Raw genomic sequence first — 18,747 nt, 5'->3', positions numbered from 1 at the left:
AAAAAAAAAAAAAGCAGCCCAAGTCACTATCTAATTCTGTTAAAACAGAGCTTCCTCCTCTTGTGATGGATTAAACAGCTTCTCTAGTTTTTTTGGGCCAATTGCCACATAGGCACCTCCTGGCTGGATCAGACTTTGGGTCTTGTCTTGGCATGCATACCAAACCAACCTACTCATGTGCCTCCAAACACACAGATGTTCGAAGGAACTTGACTTCTTCTGAACTGCTTGAGCTCATCTCTAAAAAACAGGTGCTGTGAGAACAAGAACAGTAATTGAGTTAATGTAGTGGAGAAAAAGAGTAAAGTGTTTTTTATCAGTCAGTTATATGATCCAGGCATATAATAAAGACAGAGTGTGACATAAAAAGCAGGAAACTGTCCCTGTTAAGTATGAGCTAACCAATATTTGTTTAATATCTGGTATCTATTACATCATTTCCATTTACTCAAGAGCAACTTAATTTTTATTTAATAACTCTAGTAATTTGCCAATTTACATTTTTATAATATTTATTATGATTATTTCCAATATGTAAAACACTGCTTCATTTAAACTACTCTTGTCATTATTTACAAATACTTTGTTCTCAACCTAATGGAAACTGATCTTTATCTATTTTAAAATTATAATGCCTTTTAAATGTATTGCAAATGTTGTTTCAATAGTCTATATGATGTCTTATTTTTAATTTTTTTGTGTGTGTGTTACTTCATACATGCTTTAGTTGTTCTTGTTTTGTTTAGTAACTTTTAATATGCAATTTTTATGGAATATTTCCATTTCAATTAACTTACTTTCCATTAGTTCTAAGCCACAAATACCAAATGAGTAATCATTGTCATCTTTATAACAACAAAAAAATGACAACTATATAATAAAACAAAAGGAGAGATGAGTATACTCAGGTTATTTTAAAGAATTTTCCTTTGCTTCTCCATTAGCAAAAATGTCAAATTGTTTAAACCTCATAGTTACAGGATTTTTTTCTAATAAAATAACTACCATGGTTTGTTTTTACTACATTAGAGAGCAAACACATAGGGTTTGCAGTTTCATTTTTCCTACATCCTTTCTGTTTCATTTTTCCTACATTCACTAGTCTGAGATATGGAAAAGAATTTTCCTGCCCTAAGCAGCCTGCAATCCAAACATACAGACTACTTTGTGGGCCAGATTTTAAAATTCAGATCAAACCATCGTTAATTCCTATTCCACAGTCCAAAGAAATAAATAAAAAAAAAATACAATGAAGAAACTTTCCCATCTCATCACTGAATTCTTTTCTTTAAACAAATTTCAGCCTTCATTTTCAAGTTTTCAAAATCAGGCCTTACATTCACAAACCCAATATTAAGCACTACACCTGTGCAAGCATATAGAAGTGTGATTGCCAATTTTGGGAAGGGAGGCAAATACTGCTTATTTGCTACCTCAGTGAAATAAAAAATTATGGTGACATTTTTGACGCAAGAGGTACAACTGAAAAGTACTTCTTCATGCAATTTGTTTTATCTATCAATTAGAAAAATAGCAGTAACATTCTGAAATCCATTTAAAATGTCTTAAAAAGAAAATGAATGACTCCACAACTGCACTGCCCACTGCACCTGTTTACAAAACCAAGTGTCCTAAATCTCCAGCTTTGCACACTCTCCCAGAGCACACTGCAATACCTAAGACTTGGAAGAAAACAATATCAGTTTGACCATAGACAGAATCTCTAGTGACATCAGCAGGACCTGAGGATGCCAACATTGTATGTCAGATCCTAACTATGGAGGTAGTAAGCCTTCCTAAATATATACTGTGTCTCTGTGTGAACTCTACTGTGCACATATATACTTTTAAGCAAACATGGTATTATAATTTAAATGGAGTGGTTACATTTTTTTAGTATCTAGATCAGTGACATATAAAAATAAAGAAATAATCTAGACCAGTAGTAAGTCTCTGTAGAGTAGAAAGTCTGGTTTTCTTATTAAAAATGTGGCAAGTTTTCCCACGCTGCAAAACATGGTAAGCATTACTATGTCCAAGTAGTAAGTTGGGTTAGTTCTAGCACCAAAAAAAAAAAAAAAAAAAAAAAAGCAGATCCATGAATCTGATGTATGAACAGTGAGAGGTTAAAAATGAGCACGTTAAATTGAAAAATAGTAACTGAGCAAAACATACAGAATCCCTAAGTAGATGCTAAGGAAGGCCTTTGAAGCAGTTAGTATAACTAAGTCTGAAACCAATAGGCTTATGCCTATTGAAGGACAAGGGTAATTGAAGGAAACAGTGATGAAGCAGGGAAGGAGACAGAAATAACCTCAACTGGGAAAAGATGATTCTATTAAAGTGGTCTTTATCCAACAACACATTCCCTGTGCTTTTATTTAAGACTGTCATATATCTTTCTCAAAAGACTCTCCAACTAATGAGTCCAAATCTACACTGGGAATTAAGGCTTCTAGCCACATATTATGTTAACCCCCACACACACATCGTTTGTGTCGACAGTGTTCCGCTCTTCTTGTTCCTCTCACCTGTATGTATTCTCAAGTGGACCTTTAAGTGATGTGATGTTCTGAAAGTTTTTCCACAATATGGGCAGTCTTTCATGGCAGAACCAAGGCTCCTGTCTCTCAGTAAAGCTGGCTGTTGGACTCCTACAGATCTCCCAGCTTCTTCTCCAATGTCTGCAACACAGAAATGTTCTCACATCACTTCAGCATATCAGAAGTTGTTCTCACTAAAACTGCTAACAAAACACAAAGTTAAACATGTCAATACTACACCTGTCTATTTCATTCTTTAAATCTGACAGAATGCTGACAATTCATGTATTTTCTTGTTATTCTCTTAAATTATTTCATCTTTCCTATCATCATTTTAAGCAGCATATGGTACCTTTATATTGAACTGAATTATACAAGAAAAGAAACAGCTGTGTCAGCAGCTGGTTTGATTTCTTCTTTTGCTTAGTTCCTATTAATTTTTCCCCCAAATTTTAAAATTGTTGTTTTGTTGAATCTATTTAATTTATAAGTATTGTAAAAATGTGCATGTTTTTAGAGGGAAAAAGGTTGCATCAGCATGTAAAAACCTCCCATAAAAATGGAAGCACAGTGATGAGTCCAACAGAAGTGGCAATGCCTATACACAAAGCTAACAAACTCTCTTCTGCAACACTTCAATATTAGAGTAATGACGCCTGACCTAGTGAGTGATCTAATATCACGAGAAAGCCAATTGAAAAATTGGTCAGATGAGGGGGGATTCCTTTGCCCTCTCACTCGCAGCTACTGAGTTTTCTCCTTCGATCTTCATGGCTGCAGCTACTCTTTGCTTTGTAATACAATGGGTGAGACTCCAGGACATCTTTTCTCTATCCTGATATAAAGAAACAGTCATTCTCAGCCACCCTGAAGAAGCTGCTATTATTCAAGCAGGCTACGGACAAAATAACTTACAAAAGACTGATATAAATATTACAAAAACATTGAGCATTTTTAAAAAGTCATTACTCGAACCACAAAAGACTCAGCTATCACCTTGTACTTACAGGGTCATCTAACATCACATATAGGTATAAATTCACATTATCACCAAAGAGTATCATGGCACATGTTGAAATTCAGAAATAGATTTATGATACCAGCACACGACAGAGATGCAATACACATAGACACATTACCATACCTGTGTGCAAAAGCTGAGCTATGAGATCTGTATTGAGGTGGGGAGTAGATAGTTAAAATCTGCATGCAAAGTCTCAACTATTTCAACCATAAACTAGTGACTGAATATCCTCTGTCTCTATCCATTTGATATGTAACTAAAGCTGTCAGGAAACATAGTGCAGTTTACACAGCATTGCCTTTTAAATGGAAGTGATGGAACATAAGAAAAACTTAAACATTTGGCTCTAATAAAAACTGCTCACAGAAGAGCAGAGACCCAAATTGCTGGAAAAGGTAAAACTAACAAGAATTTCGTTATTTATTATAAAATGGTCACTCTAAACAATTTCACTTAAAGCTGAAAGAAGGGGGTGAAAAGAAAAGAAGAGAAAAAAGAAAAGAAAAGAAAAGAAAAGAAAAGAAAAGAAAAGAAAAGAAAAGAAAAGAAAAGAAAAGTATAAATGCTTATATTAGTCATGTATGTCATCAAGCTATTGTTACTAACAGGCAAAATCTGATTCTTGAAACTGACATTCTTGTTTAATACTTTCTGATTGCTCTTAGACTGCAGAGTTATAGCACACTATTTCGGTTACAAGGCTAGTAACTGTCATTTTGAATTATTCACATGTATGTAAAGAAACATAATGCAGAGTTTATTTTGTCTTTCAGAATCCAGGAAAGCGTACATAGGTGCTAGTCTATAATTCCAACTTTCCTAAAGAGTTTACATTTTCCACTTTTTTTCTCCTCGATAGTTGTATATAATCACATCCTAAACTGCTTCAGGAGAAAAAGAATTCCAGAGTGCAAAAAGCATTTCTGAAGTGCAAAATATGGAATGTTGATGACAAATTGTGGAATTTTATTTTCAATAAATACTATATGAGCATTATAGATAAATATATAGATAAAGCTAACAAGCCATTCAGGAGGAATTTACCCAATAAGTCTACTAGTTATGTTTTGCTATATGTCACTCTAAATGATGGCCTGTTATCCATTTGCCTTTTATCTTTCTATCTAGAATACGTGTGGCCCAATAAAAAAGAATAAATTTGTAAGATAAACAGCTCGCTTTGCAGATTTAAGAGTCTAATTTTCACTTTACACAAAATTGAATTTTTTCAAGGCAGCAAGACGATGGAGTTTACTCTAGCACTAATCCCTCTGAAAAAGCAAACTGAAAACAACAATGAAGTAAAGAAAGATGTGGGTGGTCTGAAGAGTTTTCTTTTAGATTTAAGTAGACATACAGTAGATAGCTCCAAAGGCTTTGCTCCAACAGGGGCCTTACCTTGAAGAATTTTTCTTCCCACAGTGAAAGCATTCCTAAGACTTTAAAGCTGGGCTGAGGGGTTTTCTTTTGAATTCCTCAGCCTACAAAGCCTACTGAAGCACTGGAGGCCATCACTACCTGAATGAACAGCTTTACATCTAAGTCCTTTTATTTCCAACAATGAAAAGATACGTTCAAGGATGCCGTCTGTCCCCATCAAATGCTACCCCAACTTCTTCTTACTACAGCCCCGTTTTGGCAAATTGTACCTATTTGTCAAGGCACTTAAGTTTAAAATATGCTTAACTTTAAAATGCATTTACATCTCACTGCTGTCGAGTTTTTTATACTGACTCTCTTAAAACAGCTTATGGAAAGTGAAGAGGGAAAAAATGTGAAATAATGTGATTAGCAAGGAAAGAGTTATGAGGCAAACTGGTGATTAGAGGTTAAGCCAAAAATAATATACGGACAGAATGAAAAAATCTTCCACTTTACCAATAATCATTTCTGCTGCACCTCAGATGTGTCCCTTTCTCCTACTATTGTTACCCCCTTCCTAAGCACAAACTCTCAGTTACGTTAAAGTGTGCAGAACTGTGGTAATGTTTTACAGACCAGCAGAACTAGGATTAGCCCCACCAAATCCATCTAATATATGGTTTACTTGGGATTTGAGCTATGCTTTTCAGGCTGCTCAATTCTGAGGATAAAAGATCAGGAAGGAAAGAGAACAGTTACTTATCTTGCAGTCATTGTGGTTCACTGAGTTATGCGGTCTATATGATTTGCACTCGATGCACATGAGACTAGGCTTCTTTTTTTGCTACCTACTTCCATTATAGGCAGGTCTATGTCCTGAATGTCTTCCTGCCCATCCCTACCTTTCCTGATTCAAGTGCAGGAAATAACAGAATGAGGTATGAAATATTGTGTAGGCTAGATGCGAAGCTTCCAAGCTTTGTATCTGAACTTACTTTCACCGAGCTTTTCTTTCACTTTGCTCAAAGCAAAAGCCACATGTAGAACTGCAAAAAGCAACATTCAGTTCTAAATGAGAAACCTGTCTTTGTGTCAGAGCAAGGAGAAGGCCACATCAGTGAGACCTGCCACACCGAGCCCGTGGACAGGCAGATGCACCTCCTCAGCATGGCACACAGCCATGAAGCAGCTTCTAGGGGCAATGTTCTGGGACACTTCTTGTGTACCATGCCTTGGGTGACCATAAAATCCCTATTTGTTCTGCAGCCACTTGTGTGGCCAGCTGTAAGTGATCACCTCAAGCTGCGCTCAGTTTGCTGTGGAACCTGTCTCTGGCACAACGGGGATTCATCAGGGCAGCCTTGAACTGTGCCATGGTGAAAAGGGACAGGGGACAGTCTCATGGCCAGAGGCTCACGCAGAGGCAGGTAGTTCACACCACCCCTAGCACAGCCATCCACCCAGCTGAACTCTGTGCCTTGAACAAATAGCAAAAAACATCTCGGCCTGGCTGAATGCTCTTCACAGCTTACAGGTGGTGGCAATTCCCTATGAAGGACTCAGATGCAAAAGCCAGTGGCTTTGTCTTCAAGAGCTACCGTCCTGTAGCAGACACTTAGTGACTACCATAGGATGAGTGAAAGGAATTAAACTTCACTTTAATATCCATATCAGAAGGTGGTGATTAGCTACATAATCAAAGAGCTCATTTGGCCAAAACGTGAACGAGTCTATTTACCACACAGACTGAAATGAAAATTGAGCAAGCCATAAGATCAGTACCTGCAGGACCACCTGCAGGACTAGCCCTTCATCAGACAAAGCTCCTCTCTCTGGAGAGGAAGGACAAAAAGCCAGCACCGGAGAGGAGCTGCACAGGGCTGCAGGCTGTGTCCACATCCCCTGCAGTACAGGAGATTTCCTCAGAGCCAGATAACACCAGGAAGCAGTTTTGAACCAGGAACACTTTTACACTAGCAGGTTAAAAGAAAAGAAGTGAGAAGTACACTGATGAATCCTTTTTTAACAGCAAGTGTCTTACTAGGAATCAGAAATGAACAACTCAGAAATGAGCTACTGTCACAGCTATCAGTGACCTCAGCACAAGGATACAGACCCCGCTGGGGCACAATGCCAACTTCAGTGGATATTTCTAGAAAAGAGAATACATACATAGGTAGATGACAAGTCTGTGTACTCAGAGCATAGCCAGTCATATGAAGAATTTTTTGTTTGTTCGTTTTTGAAATTTCTGTATGTTTTCTGTAAGACTGGCCTACCTTTGTGGGAGTTTACAAACTTGATTAGAAAAGGACTGATGTTTTGTTAAAAGAAGCATGTTTTCAGTTGGTTAGGTAATAGCACTGACTTCTGTCATATGAGCAGCAAATATTCAAAGGAGCATCTACATACATGTCCCATAATTTTACAAGAGCATTTATTTGCTGCATTTACGTGAAAGTATAGGGATTCACAAAGAGGTACTTTCATATTCAAAGGAGCTAAATTGCAGTCCTCACACAGACTAAATTATCAGTGAAGTCAGTTGGAATTTTTCAACACAAGGATTGCCAAATTAGCCAAAAAAAGGCAATCACATGGAAAAGGTAATCAACTCACAAAATAGGTAATCACACTTACAAATATGTGTTTGCTCTTGCACATTTTTCAGTCATTATTGAAGAACCCTTTGAAAGTGTGGCCAGAAGCCTTTAAAGATGCACATAATCCCATGTTTTTGTATATTTCAGAAATTCAAAATATTTGCAGTTCTTTAAAGCTGTCTTCAAAACTTAATGAAACATGGTGCAACATGAAGTGGCAATGACCATGCTTATTTAAAAAAAAAAAAAAAAAAAAAAAGTATATATAAACCACCCTGATAATCCTACCTTGTGTATAATTACTTACTGTAGCAGGAAAAATTATATTCTGAATCAAATGTCAAGAAGAGAGTTAGAAGACATTCCATATTGTAATCCTGTCACCATTATAATCTTTATGCAAGTATGCCTAGACTCTGACCACCCTGTTCCCTGGGAAGAAGTAAAGAATACAAAAGTTTCTGGGAGTTTCTAAACATGCTTTAACTTTCTTGCCAATTCCTTAGCAAAAATTTGAATAAGATTGAAAATAAAGGAAAATAGGGTTATAATTAATCATATATTTTCAGTTACCTGAAGTAGCTTCGATAGTATGTTTAGATGTAAGACTAGAATCTGCCCCAGTGCTTACAAATCTGCAATTAGAATCCTGCTAGCAGATGTTACTACACTTTTTGCTAGTGAAGTTCATGGCTTAAAATAAAAGTCTAATATTACTGAATATTACAGTTATATTTTAGGCCTCCAGAAAGAGTTACTAATGTCTTAGGTCAGGAACAACTTGCTGTCTCTATTGTTTCATCAAGGATTTAGGTTTTATAATGACCATATATGGGAATCTTAAACTGTTGAGCATTAATATAGATTGGCAGAGAATTTGTTTAAACAGAGAGCTATTTTAGACAAGAATTGGAAAGGAGGCCTACTAGTGAGAAAACAGCATTCACATTGTTTGTATTATTAGAAATAAAGATTATACCAAAGGTTCCACTGGTAAATAAAGAGATACCGCTTCTGACATCAGACTTCCCACTCAGCCCTCTGAACTGTGCAAGCAAACAAAATGCACAGACTGCTCAGCCTGTGATACCAATGCATGCTTTAGCAGATTTAAATTTAAAGTACAAGCTAAATTAAACTGAAGTAAAATGCCCACATCAATTTACACCAGGAAAGACTTGCCACATCTAGAAGTGAGCACACAGCAGTGTGTGCCAATACCACCAGCTACAAGGGAACTCCCTAGGAGTTCAAGCTCAAAAGAAGAGGAGCCAAAATATTTTAAGAATTTTCTAAGTAACTGGCATGCTGGCAACTTGGGACCTCACATACTCCTTAAGCCCATACTTTTGACACTGAGGATGACTGGTGGTTTTCACATGCCATGGGTTGCACAACACTACAGCATGTATGCAAATTTTGGTTATATTGCAATGCTTTTTAGTGTGGTACACATTCTGAGAAATATGCAAGAGTCTGTACATACAGCATAATGAGACAAAACAGACACTTAACCAAAATTAAGCTGTTTATCACAAAATGTTTCTCATCCTCTTTTCATTTTAATCAAATTCCCTACAGAGTTTTTGCTTTAGAGTTCCTAGTAGTCTTACTTTGCAAATTGTTCTAAATCTTTAAAAACTTTTAAGATAATCAAAGTTCAAACACAGTTTCTGAGTACATCTTTTTAGCTGTCTGATTTGTTTGAAGAATCCTGTGACCAAAAGACAAAATCAGATATAGTACTTTAAAAAAAAACAGGGTTAATTACTTGCCATTAAATTACAATGGCTCTGTTTGGACTGAGAATTCACATTATAAACAAAGATTTTTTTGAATAGACTATTTTTCCCAAGAGACCTTTTTTACTCTTTCTTAAAAAAGAAAAGAAAAAAAAAAAAGTTAAGTATCTTACAATATCTTTCATTTTCATTTAACAGTTGGCAGAAGGAAACTCCCAGATGAACATTGGCCTGTGTCTTTCTCTTTAACCAGCTGAGTGATCCAAGCTTTTAATAAAGCTGTTCCAATTATTGTAAAAGTCATCTAGTACCTTATAGCCACAAATATTGACAGTTTATTGCACAATGCATTCATGACATTTGAAGGTCACATCATACATAATACATACACTTTTATAAAAGTGTCTGGAACAAAGAGATACATGATCAGCAATTACATCTTACCATTTTAGGGTATGATTTTATACTTATTTAAAATGAAATACTGTGTAAAATTCAAATTGTTAATAAAAAACAAAATAGTTCATTTTCTGTATTGTTTTATTAATGAGTGATACTTAGTTCAGTTTTACAAAATCAACAGAATGTAGTCCATGCCCTGAGAAGATTACAGTTAAATATCATTATCCTGCAAACCATCACACATTCTCTTAGCTCATCATGAGAAGAAAATAAGGTTGAGACTTTGATCTTGTACCTGTATACCTCTCCAGACCTACAGAACTCAATGATGCTTCAACACTTAGATTCGAATCAATACCTTAGCATGTTATTGAAATACTCATTCCACTAAAAGTGAATCAAAATGAGAATGAAGAGAGTACAGAAGAAATTTTTGGAATGTAGGCACATGAAGGCATATTGAACATCTTCAGATTGTTTTCAATGCACATGACTTTTAAGGCTATTGTGAAGTTCATGCCCCAGCAATACAATTAAAAAATACAATTTATGCAATCAGACCAAAGTAAACTCCTTCACTGAAGTAAACAAACATCACGAATACACAGAGCATTTCCATGAGGTTGCTTGCCTTTTGTTACCTAGGCTTCAGTTTTACGGCATCACCTCTAGAGATCACCTGTAAAGTCCAACTAATAAGAGCTGAGTTTGCAGCAAATGACTATGTTGTTCCCACTAATACCATCTTTGCTACTTTCTTCCAAAATCCTGGAATATTTTTTTCCTAAATCCTTTGTGTGCAAGACTCTTGAACCACACAACCCCTTCACTCCTTCACTGGCTTTCCAGTTCAGTTATTCCAGTATCATGGCTTTGACATCCTACTTCTTTAATTTGACTGTATAGATCAAAGCTGTTAAGATCCTAAATCACTGAATTTGCCAGATGAAATTCATAAATTCTACTAGTTTTTGTATAATCTTTCCACAGGAAAAATGGAGGCTTTAAACAAGATGTACTTCTTCATTTATGGAACAATGGATCTGTTTGCTATCTTGAATGTAACATTAGTTACTCACAGCGATGAGCTTCTGTTTACTCTTATTTCCTTCAGAAGTGCACATCTGAGCTGCCAGGACACGTTATTGTACTTCTCTGTTCAGAACATATTTATTTACAAGTAAAGCGCTCTTTGGATCACCTGCTATGGGCTTAAATATGTACCCATGTATCTTTCCTTGGTGTATTGCCAATTTTCCTTCTCATCTACCCTCAAAATTTACACTGGTGCTCACTTGCACTTCTGACAGTAACGCAAGCTCCCAAACCTTCCATGCAACTGAACTTTCCATGTGTTCCTCCTCTTATTTTTTAAGCAGGCTTAGAGTATTCTGGGTTCTTCCCCAGTGTTCATGCCAACAACAGTTTGCCTTTCACACATAAGCCTGACTGTCTCACTAGTTTTCCTACTCAAACCCCGACTCGCCCGAGTTAGCTTTGATCCTGGCCTTAGACTTGAAATGGGCACTTGGTTACTGACCAGATAGGATGAGGCCTTTCTACACTTCATACAGATTGTTTACTGCTTTTGGAGAAAATTCCAATAGGGAATCTCAGCAGAGAAGCTATCCAATTGGACCATCTTTTGGATTTGTATGTGTTATTTGTAGGCAGGTGTTCAGGTACCAGATGGCCTTAAAGCCCATACTACTCAGGTTATAGCAGCTTCTACAGGCTGTCTGCATCATATTCCCATCTCTGAGATTTGCAGAGTGGCTACATAGAGCTTGATAAACACTTTTACCTACCATTGCTCTCCTGATGCCAAGGCTAGATCAGATATCCAATTTGGGAGAGTTGCCTTACAGTCCCTCTTTAATTAAGTACTCCTGATCTCCCACTCCTGGGATGGATTGCTACTGCTGATTAAGCTCCAGAAGTAAGGATCTGTGGAGGCAATTTCATGAGGGAGAAAATGAAGTTGCTAGCTAATCAACTAAAATAACCATTAACTGGGCTTCTGTGAATGAATATATTGCCGCCTTCTTGCTTACATACTTACCCTGTTTCTTCCACATTTCAGCATCTCTACATACCTTTAAACCAAACAGGTAAGGTGTACTTCATTACAACCTCTATCTTATTCCTACTACACTTGTGGGACAACAGAACCATTTGGTACAGGCCACACTAAGAAGAAAATCCAAGACTGTCAGTAAATTGTAGAGAAGATGGCGAATCTGGGTGGAAGAGAGCAGTACAGAATTCATTTTCTGTAACTTGTCCAATGTGGCCAAAACTATAATGTCTATGAGACTCTAAAAAGCAGAAATGAACAGCCAGCTCCCCACAGTTTTCAAAATTCATTAAATATATTTTAAAATCTTTTGAGTATGGAAATATTTAATACTACACAGGCCAAATTTCACCTTGAGTTGCTGGGTTTAGACAACAAAAAAATAAATCAAATTTTCAAGTCAGAACCACAGACTTGGCCACATTATAAGTAGGTCTTGGGGCCTGAGGTCTTATTGCAGAAGTTTTTTCACTCTATGGATTAAGAAACACCCTTTTTATAATTATTATCTTATCATGGGTTGGTTAAACCAGGATAGAAGTGCTGGTAGCACATTATCAGCTTTTATAAAAACTTCTTCTAATAAAGAAAAATGTAAATTACTGAAAATGTCACAGGATCATCTTTCCATAGACCCCAGTAAGAAAGAAACCAACACTAGAATCAGGCTCATAAAAATAACTGTACAGGTTAAAGTCGGTAAATTACTAATTTTCCCTCAAAAAAAAAAAAAAAAAAAAGAGAGAGAGAAAAAAAAAAAAGAGAAGTAAAGTCTGTCATTCCATTTACAGATTACTGATTACAGAAGTGCTGACAAAGTCTCCAAAAAGTGGATAATGTCACAGTGTGTGATACAACATTTGGACAGATTGTGACAATACAGACTTTATTTTCTTAAATTTTGCTTTTCAATGCTGCCTCCAAACTAAATGACTGCTTTGAGCTAATAAAAATACCACTGTCAATAATTTTTCTCCCATTTAACTTCTTTGGTACATGCCACTTAAGTATAAGTTCCAACTTCTTTCTGCATTAAAAAAAAAAAAAAAAAAAAAGTCATATTTGAAGAAATACTTATGAGCAATCCTGAACTGCTGAGACTATTTTACTAGCAACCTCTTTCTAAAAATAAAATATGTTGATTACATGAGTTTTACTATAATGGAAAAATATTGATTAAATTCATTACTTCTAGTGCTGAGAAGGGATCCTTTAACTGCTTAGTATTTTTTTTTTCCTCATTGGTTTCACAGAGGATTGCAGACATATTGGGACCAAGATGTCTTTAAACATGATATCATATGAATGGGCTCATTAATTATTTTACACTAATGATGCATCTCAAAAGGTACATTAGTAGGTCAACCTGCACCCGTGTTTTGTAAAATAGCCTTAGAGTATACTAATATTAACATACTATTTATAGGCTATAAAAGTAAGAAATAGTGCATATGGAGCTAATATATCAATAATCCAATCTCCATTTTCTACTGTGAAAATATAAAATTTTTCATCTGAACTATCTGGGTACAGAAAGAGGAAAAAATACTGTATTTTGAACACTCCTCTGATTTAGCTGAGCTTGTGGCAATAACTGGTTTAGGCATAGGCTTCAGTATGCTGGAATGATCTTGAAACTAATTTTGCATGTGTTGGAGTTGGACTGTGGCCATGCACGTCAGTATGCTGGAACAGAGTTATCTAAATCCTGAGCCTTATTTTACATGTGCTGGTGTTGGACTGTGGCCCTGCCATCTTTTAGTTCTCCATCTGTAGATATCAAAGCCAGGGTGTGCCCGGCCACTCACTACTGCTCACTGCTTTCCTTCCACAGGCCTCTTCTGAGCTCTGTGCTTGGCAACTACGGCCTTGCAACTACCCTCCACAATGGTGGGACTGGGAGCTCTTCAAAGCCCTGGCAGGTCTTGTGAACCTTCATCTGAAGTCTCTTTTCTGCTATGGCTGGCCTTTCGCACCCATTACACTTCTTATATCACTGTAATCCTAGCTAGTTATATACCACATCAGGGATGAGAAATAACTTCTCAGACAGATGGTCCCTCAGATTCAGTGAGTTAATTCCTCTTTCAATACTAGGTAAACAGCCCCTTAATTTTTAAGCAATCTATTGAGATCACAGCTCACAGACTTACAGAAGGTCTCAGAGTTTTCCTGACATTACATTTTCCCTGCAACCACTGTGATTTCAGTCCAGACAAAAAACTAGAAGCTGTTTTCCTCTGTGGAAGGGGATGAGAAAAGAAAATATCAGGTGTTTGGAAGCAACATTCCTTCAAAAATACAAGAAACATTGGCTTTACATAAAGCTGGAGTACCAACACAAAGGCAGTAATGCATAGTACTGAGAAAAACAAAAGCAGTTGTACAAAGTACTTATCACCCGAAGGTGAACTAGTGACATGGTAGGACGTACAGTCTGACTGTAACGTGGTACAGCTTTTGAATACCTTCTTCCACTAGTTCACTGTTCTTCCACATTAGTTCACCAGCAAATATATATTTTAGCCCATCAGGAATATCTATAAAATCAGGAAATAATCCAGACTAATTTATTTGCAAACACATTTCTCTACCTGAAATTAATAATGTTTTGTCTAAATGAAGCCTACCAAACTGAAGAAACAACTTCACAGTAAGGTCAAAATTGCACGCTTGAATGCAGATCTAGCTTTTTTTTTTTTTTTTTTTTTTTTTCCTGTGACTAGTCAGACACAACTTAGTTTATTGGCTGCCTCAGAGACAGACTTACTTTAGGAGAACAGTTGTTCCATTCCTCTGCTTATTAGCAATGCGCTTTCTCAAATTCTATTACTGCAAACTCCAATGCCAAAAGAAGTTTACAGGTAGTCTGCATGCACAGAAGCACCTTTTGTTTAATAAATAATTCAGCCATGTATTTCTTTTTAATTTAAAAAGGGTCTGACTGAATAGTCAACAGAGTAAACTAAAGTTGGCAAAATACAGCATTGAAAAATTTTAAAGTGTACTCAAGGCCATATTCATTTGCTTCACTCCTCCTACACTGGAGGGGCAGACTGTTGAAGTTCTACTTTTTTTTTTCCTTTTCTTTTGCTTTCTTTCTTTCTTTCTTTTTTTTTTTTTTTTTTAATTATACACACACAACCATGCAACGCTCCTTTGATTTTGAAACCTTCCTTGTCCTAGAATTAGTCTCTCTCTCTCTTTCTGTTAACAGTACAACAGCAACTTCTCCTTTACCTCATGAACATCACCAGAAGTTCAGCCAAAATTTTCTCACGAGCTCCTCTGCCATGCCTGTAAGGGTCAGGCATAGCTACTGAACATCTTGAAAAACAAAAATACAGGAAAACATTCTGGAAATTTTCTGACCATCATGTGGATGTTAGTTCCATATATTAGTAAGTGTATGCTAAGGTACAGGAAACACATCCAGCTGCAAAAATCTGCAGATAATGATAAAATGAAATTGACTGAACACATAACACGCTACTGCAAATGCATACAGATAGTTGCAATCAGTTGAGTCTATTTGGTACCAACTGATCATCTTGAAGACAGAAGTATATAGAGCTATCATAAGTATGAATTCATACACTTGGTTTTATAAGACAAAATTCCTAGTAATAAAAGATAAGAAGAAACAAAATGAATAGAGTCAATTTGTCTACCTAGTCTTCAGCACCAGAATGTTCAAATGATTTTCATGAATCTTAGGGCAGTTATTAAGGAAAAAGTGAGGCTGTGGTGAAATCTCCTTTTTCAGATTCCCGGAGATCTACCCATTCTCCCCGTAAAATCCAAAGCAGCAGCAGGTACATAAAGTCTTCTTAACAAAGCCCGATCTTTTAGTCTCCACTCTTCTGAGTGCTTGAATGCTTTACTGCAAATGGCTTTACTGCATTTTGCATCCTTTCTGATTAATTTCTTCTGCACCACTGACCACTCTTGTAACCATCATGAAATTACCAGTTGGATTTTCATGACATCAAATGCTGACAAAAAGAAATCCTATCTCAGAAAGATCAGATCTGCAGGAAAGATCTTTACAGGGAAAGCGAGTAGGGAAACCTACCCCTTACAAAGGAGCACTGATTTTAAAGAAAAGAACGCCAAAACATCACATATTTCAGAGTGGACATACTTATTTTCAATGCACCTGTTAGAGACAGAGGATTACACATAGGTCACATTTGAAAGAGATGAGTTTCACAGGTACATCTTGAAAAATTCCATAGGGTATGGAGGAAGAGCAGCTTTTCACCATTTTTCACTATCACGAACAGAAGTAAAATTACCTGTAGTATATAAGACAAAAACATTAAACAGACTAGATAAACACTCTGGACAGACAGGAAAATGGATAGTTTTAGATGAAACTTTTAACACCTTGGTCTGCTGTGACAAAACTACCCATTAAATAAAAAAATCCCTGAATCTGACAAAGTACAAACAAAAGCATCAGGACAACTACAGAAATGTAGACAAAAACTCCTACCCTGCACTTCAGAGGGGCTTAAGATTTTAATTTTGGCCAATTACTAGCTTAAATTAAGACACTGTGTAATAAATACCATCTCAATCAACAAACTAATTTAAACTCTGAGAATGCAGGCTACTGCATTTGTGGAGACACAGGTTTCCATGCCTTTTCAGGATGGTACTAGTGGGAGACACTCCAATAGCCTGGCAAGCCCATGCAGAATTTGATACATAACAAACTGGCTTACAACTGATTACATTTGAAAGCTGTCTACCTTGGGATTGACCAATGTAACAAATTAATATATGGGGTTGAGAAAAGGTGAGTGGCAGAACAAAATGGTCAAATGAAAATGAAATAATGTCAACAATTGTACTACTACTGGTACTTTACTGGCTACAGGTAAGTGATATCTTGCTACAGATATGTGTCCAGTCTTGGGAGTCATGGGTATTTGCCTCAGAAAAGGGATCTTATTGATTACTGGGCAAGGGAGCTTCCTCACAGATGCTGAAACATTTTAAGAAAGAGTGAACAACTAAAACCTGTCGCTGCTGAAGTCAGTAACTTTGTACTGCTATCATAGGAGTTTTATCATAAAACTGCAGCCAAAGGACATTAATCAGGACAATAGCATCGTGTATTTAAAATAAACAATGATAGGAGGATTCAATTTAGGAAAGGCACTCTGGTACCAGACAGGACAATGGTGAGTATTGGAGACCAGTGGAAATGGCATTCCAGAAAAGAATTGCTTGACAGACCATCAGCTACTGTGCTGCTGCAGCAAGTGTTATTCAGGTTTTTTGTTTGGTTTGTTTTGTTTTTTAAAGTATGAGAATAAACACACAGTCTCTATGATGGCAATTTCCATTCATAGTTTGACAGCTAAATGCTGCAATGTTACTCAAATCTCCTGCCTCTTACATTTCAATTTTTATTTAGGGAAAAACAGCATGGAAATATATTTTGTTATCTATCTGAAAAGACACATATGTAATCCACCTATGATGATTGCAATTTTTGGAATTAAAACCGATCCAAAATAGCAACATTTTAACTGCAGCTATTACAATAGATGAAACCAAACAGTGATTCTCCATACATTTATTTTTATCCTGGTAAAGACTTTTGGAAAGACTTCTGGATGAGAATGCTTTACACTATTAAGCATTATTGAAAATATTCTCTGAAAAGATGTCGCTCAAGACCACAGTCAAAGCAGAATTATCTATAGGAGATGGTATGCATTCAAATATTTTTTTTGTTTTGCACCTACAGTGTAGAAGTTGCTAGCCATCAGATGTTTTAAATATCTGAGGGTCTTCTGATGGCAGACAACCAACAGTGTAAGATCAGCCAGTAGTAACTGATTATCAACATCACAGGGAAAACCACTGCCTCTGGCATTATGAGGAGCTTTGGTAGGCACTGTCATTTGAGGGAGCATTGGCACAACAAGCATTCCCACCAGGACAGGGTGTATTAAGGACATGGCTGAAGCACACTGACAGCACGAGATCTGATGGTAGTCATGCTGGGTTCCTCTGAGGGACCAGCCCTTTCGCACAGTGAAGCGATCTGCACATTAATGTAAGCAGAGGCACCAGAGCATTCTCTCAAAAGAGATTTTCATTACAAGCCCCCCCTCTATGCTAGAACAGTAAAGTTTTGCAAAATTTCAATGAAGAATTCTCTTACTCTAAAAACTTGCTGCATTTTTAGTACTCAAAGAGATACTGTTTGATGGGGTCAAACCAGCAACGTGGTCATACTGAGGAAAAGAAAGCTCTAGAGGTAATAGTTTTGCTTAAGGTTAGAGAGAACCCTTCAGCAATATCTTTCTGAACTTCCCTCTAATGCTTGAATTAGAACTTCATTATTGTGGCAAAAACGTTTAGGTTAAAGACATTCGGTGTTTAAAAAAATATATGTAGCATGAGAACTGAGCTGCTTTAGAGTACACTAAAAATCCTCCTGTGCAGACCTTTGGAGGTATTGTCTCAACTTGTATCTGCACCTTACTTTCTTCAATGAGAGTAACTCCTCCAGGTAACAATGGCCCATTTTCTCTTTGAGTACTTGACACCAATAAAGCTGTAGTGCAGAGTTAAAATGGGCAATCCCCCATGAGATGTGACAGAACTCAAACTTCCTTCCAAAAGTATAAAAACAAAAACATTCCTAATAGAGTTAGGTTAAAGACATTCTAAAATATTGAGATACTTCATCATTGGCAAGAACAGATACGCATTAATTATTTTCAGGTATTTTTTAAAATGCAAAAATTAACCGAATACAAAAAAATAAATAAAAATAAAAATCAATTATCAGTCCTAGTTAGAGACAAGCATGTTTCTTCCTATCTATCCAACTGAACTCTGACAGAAACTTTTCAGGCATTTGCAGCCTCCATGAAACTACAAATTTTAAAGTTTAGAGTCTGCATTTTGTGATGAACCAATTCCTTCTTGAATTTCTGGAAGTTCTAAAACTGGCTCCTCTAGATCA

At 36.5% G+C, this 18,747-nt stretch overlaps 1 protein-coding gene and 1 long non-coding RNA gene across 19 annotated transcripts in view; both read right to left on the bottom strand.

The window, feature by feature from the left end:
* The window catches only part of ZNF536 (zinc finger protein 536), a 342,846-nt gene that overhangs the window by 128,469 nt on the left and 195,630 nt on the right, over positions 1–18,747 (bottom strand). For all 18 annotated transcript variants that reach the window (XM_035336771.1, XM_035336774.1, XM_035336770.1 and 15 more), the window contains one exon: positions 2,532–2,684. In XM_035336771.1, the coding sequence (XP_035192662.1) occupies positions 2,532–2,684 (153 nt within the window). The remainder of the gene's footprint in view (positions 1–2,531; positions 2,685–18,747) is intronic.
* LOC118172690 overlaps positions 14,470–18,747 on the bottom strand; it is an 11,128-nt gene continuing 6,850 nt past the window's right edge. Inside the window, exon 2 of the long non-coding RNA XR_004753819.1 lies at positions 14,470–15,199. This is a non-coding gene — a long non-coding RNA (uncharacterized LOC118172690). The remainder of the gene's footprint in view (positions 15,200–18,747) is intronic.

The sequence above is a fragment of the Oxyura jamaicensis genome, chromosome 11 (assembly GCF_011077185.1).
Source record: "Oxyura jamaicensis isolate SHBP4307 breed ruddy duck chromosome 11, BPBGC_Ojam_1.0, whole genome shotgun sequence".
NCBI classification, from domain to species: domain Eukaryota; kingdom Metazoa; phylum Chordata; class Aves; order Anseriformes; family Anatidae; genus Oxyura; species Oxyura jamaicensis.
The sequence above is the reverse complement of the archived record's forward strand: the minus strand, read 5'-3'. Positions and strand labels throughout refer to the sequence as shown.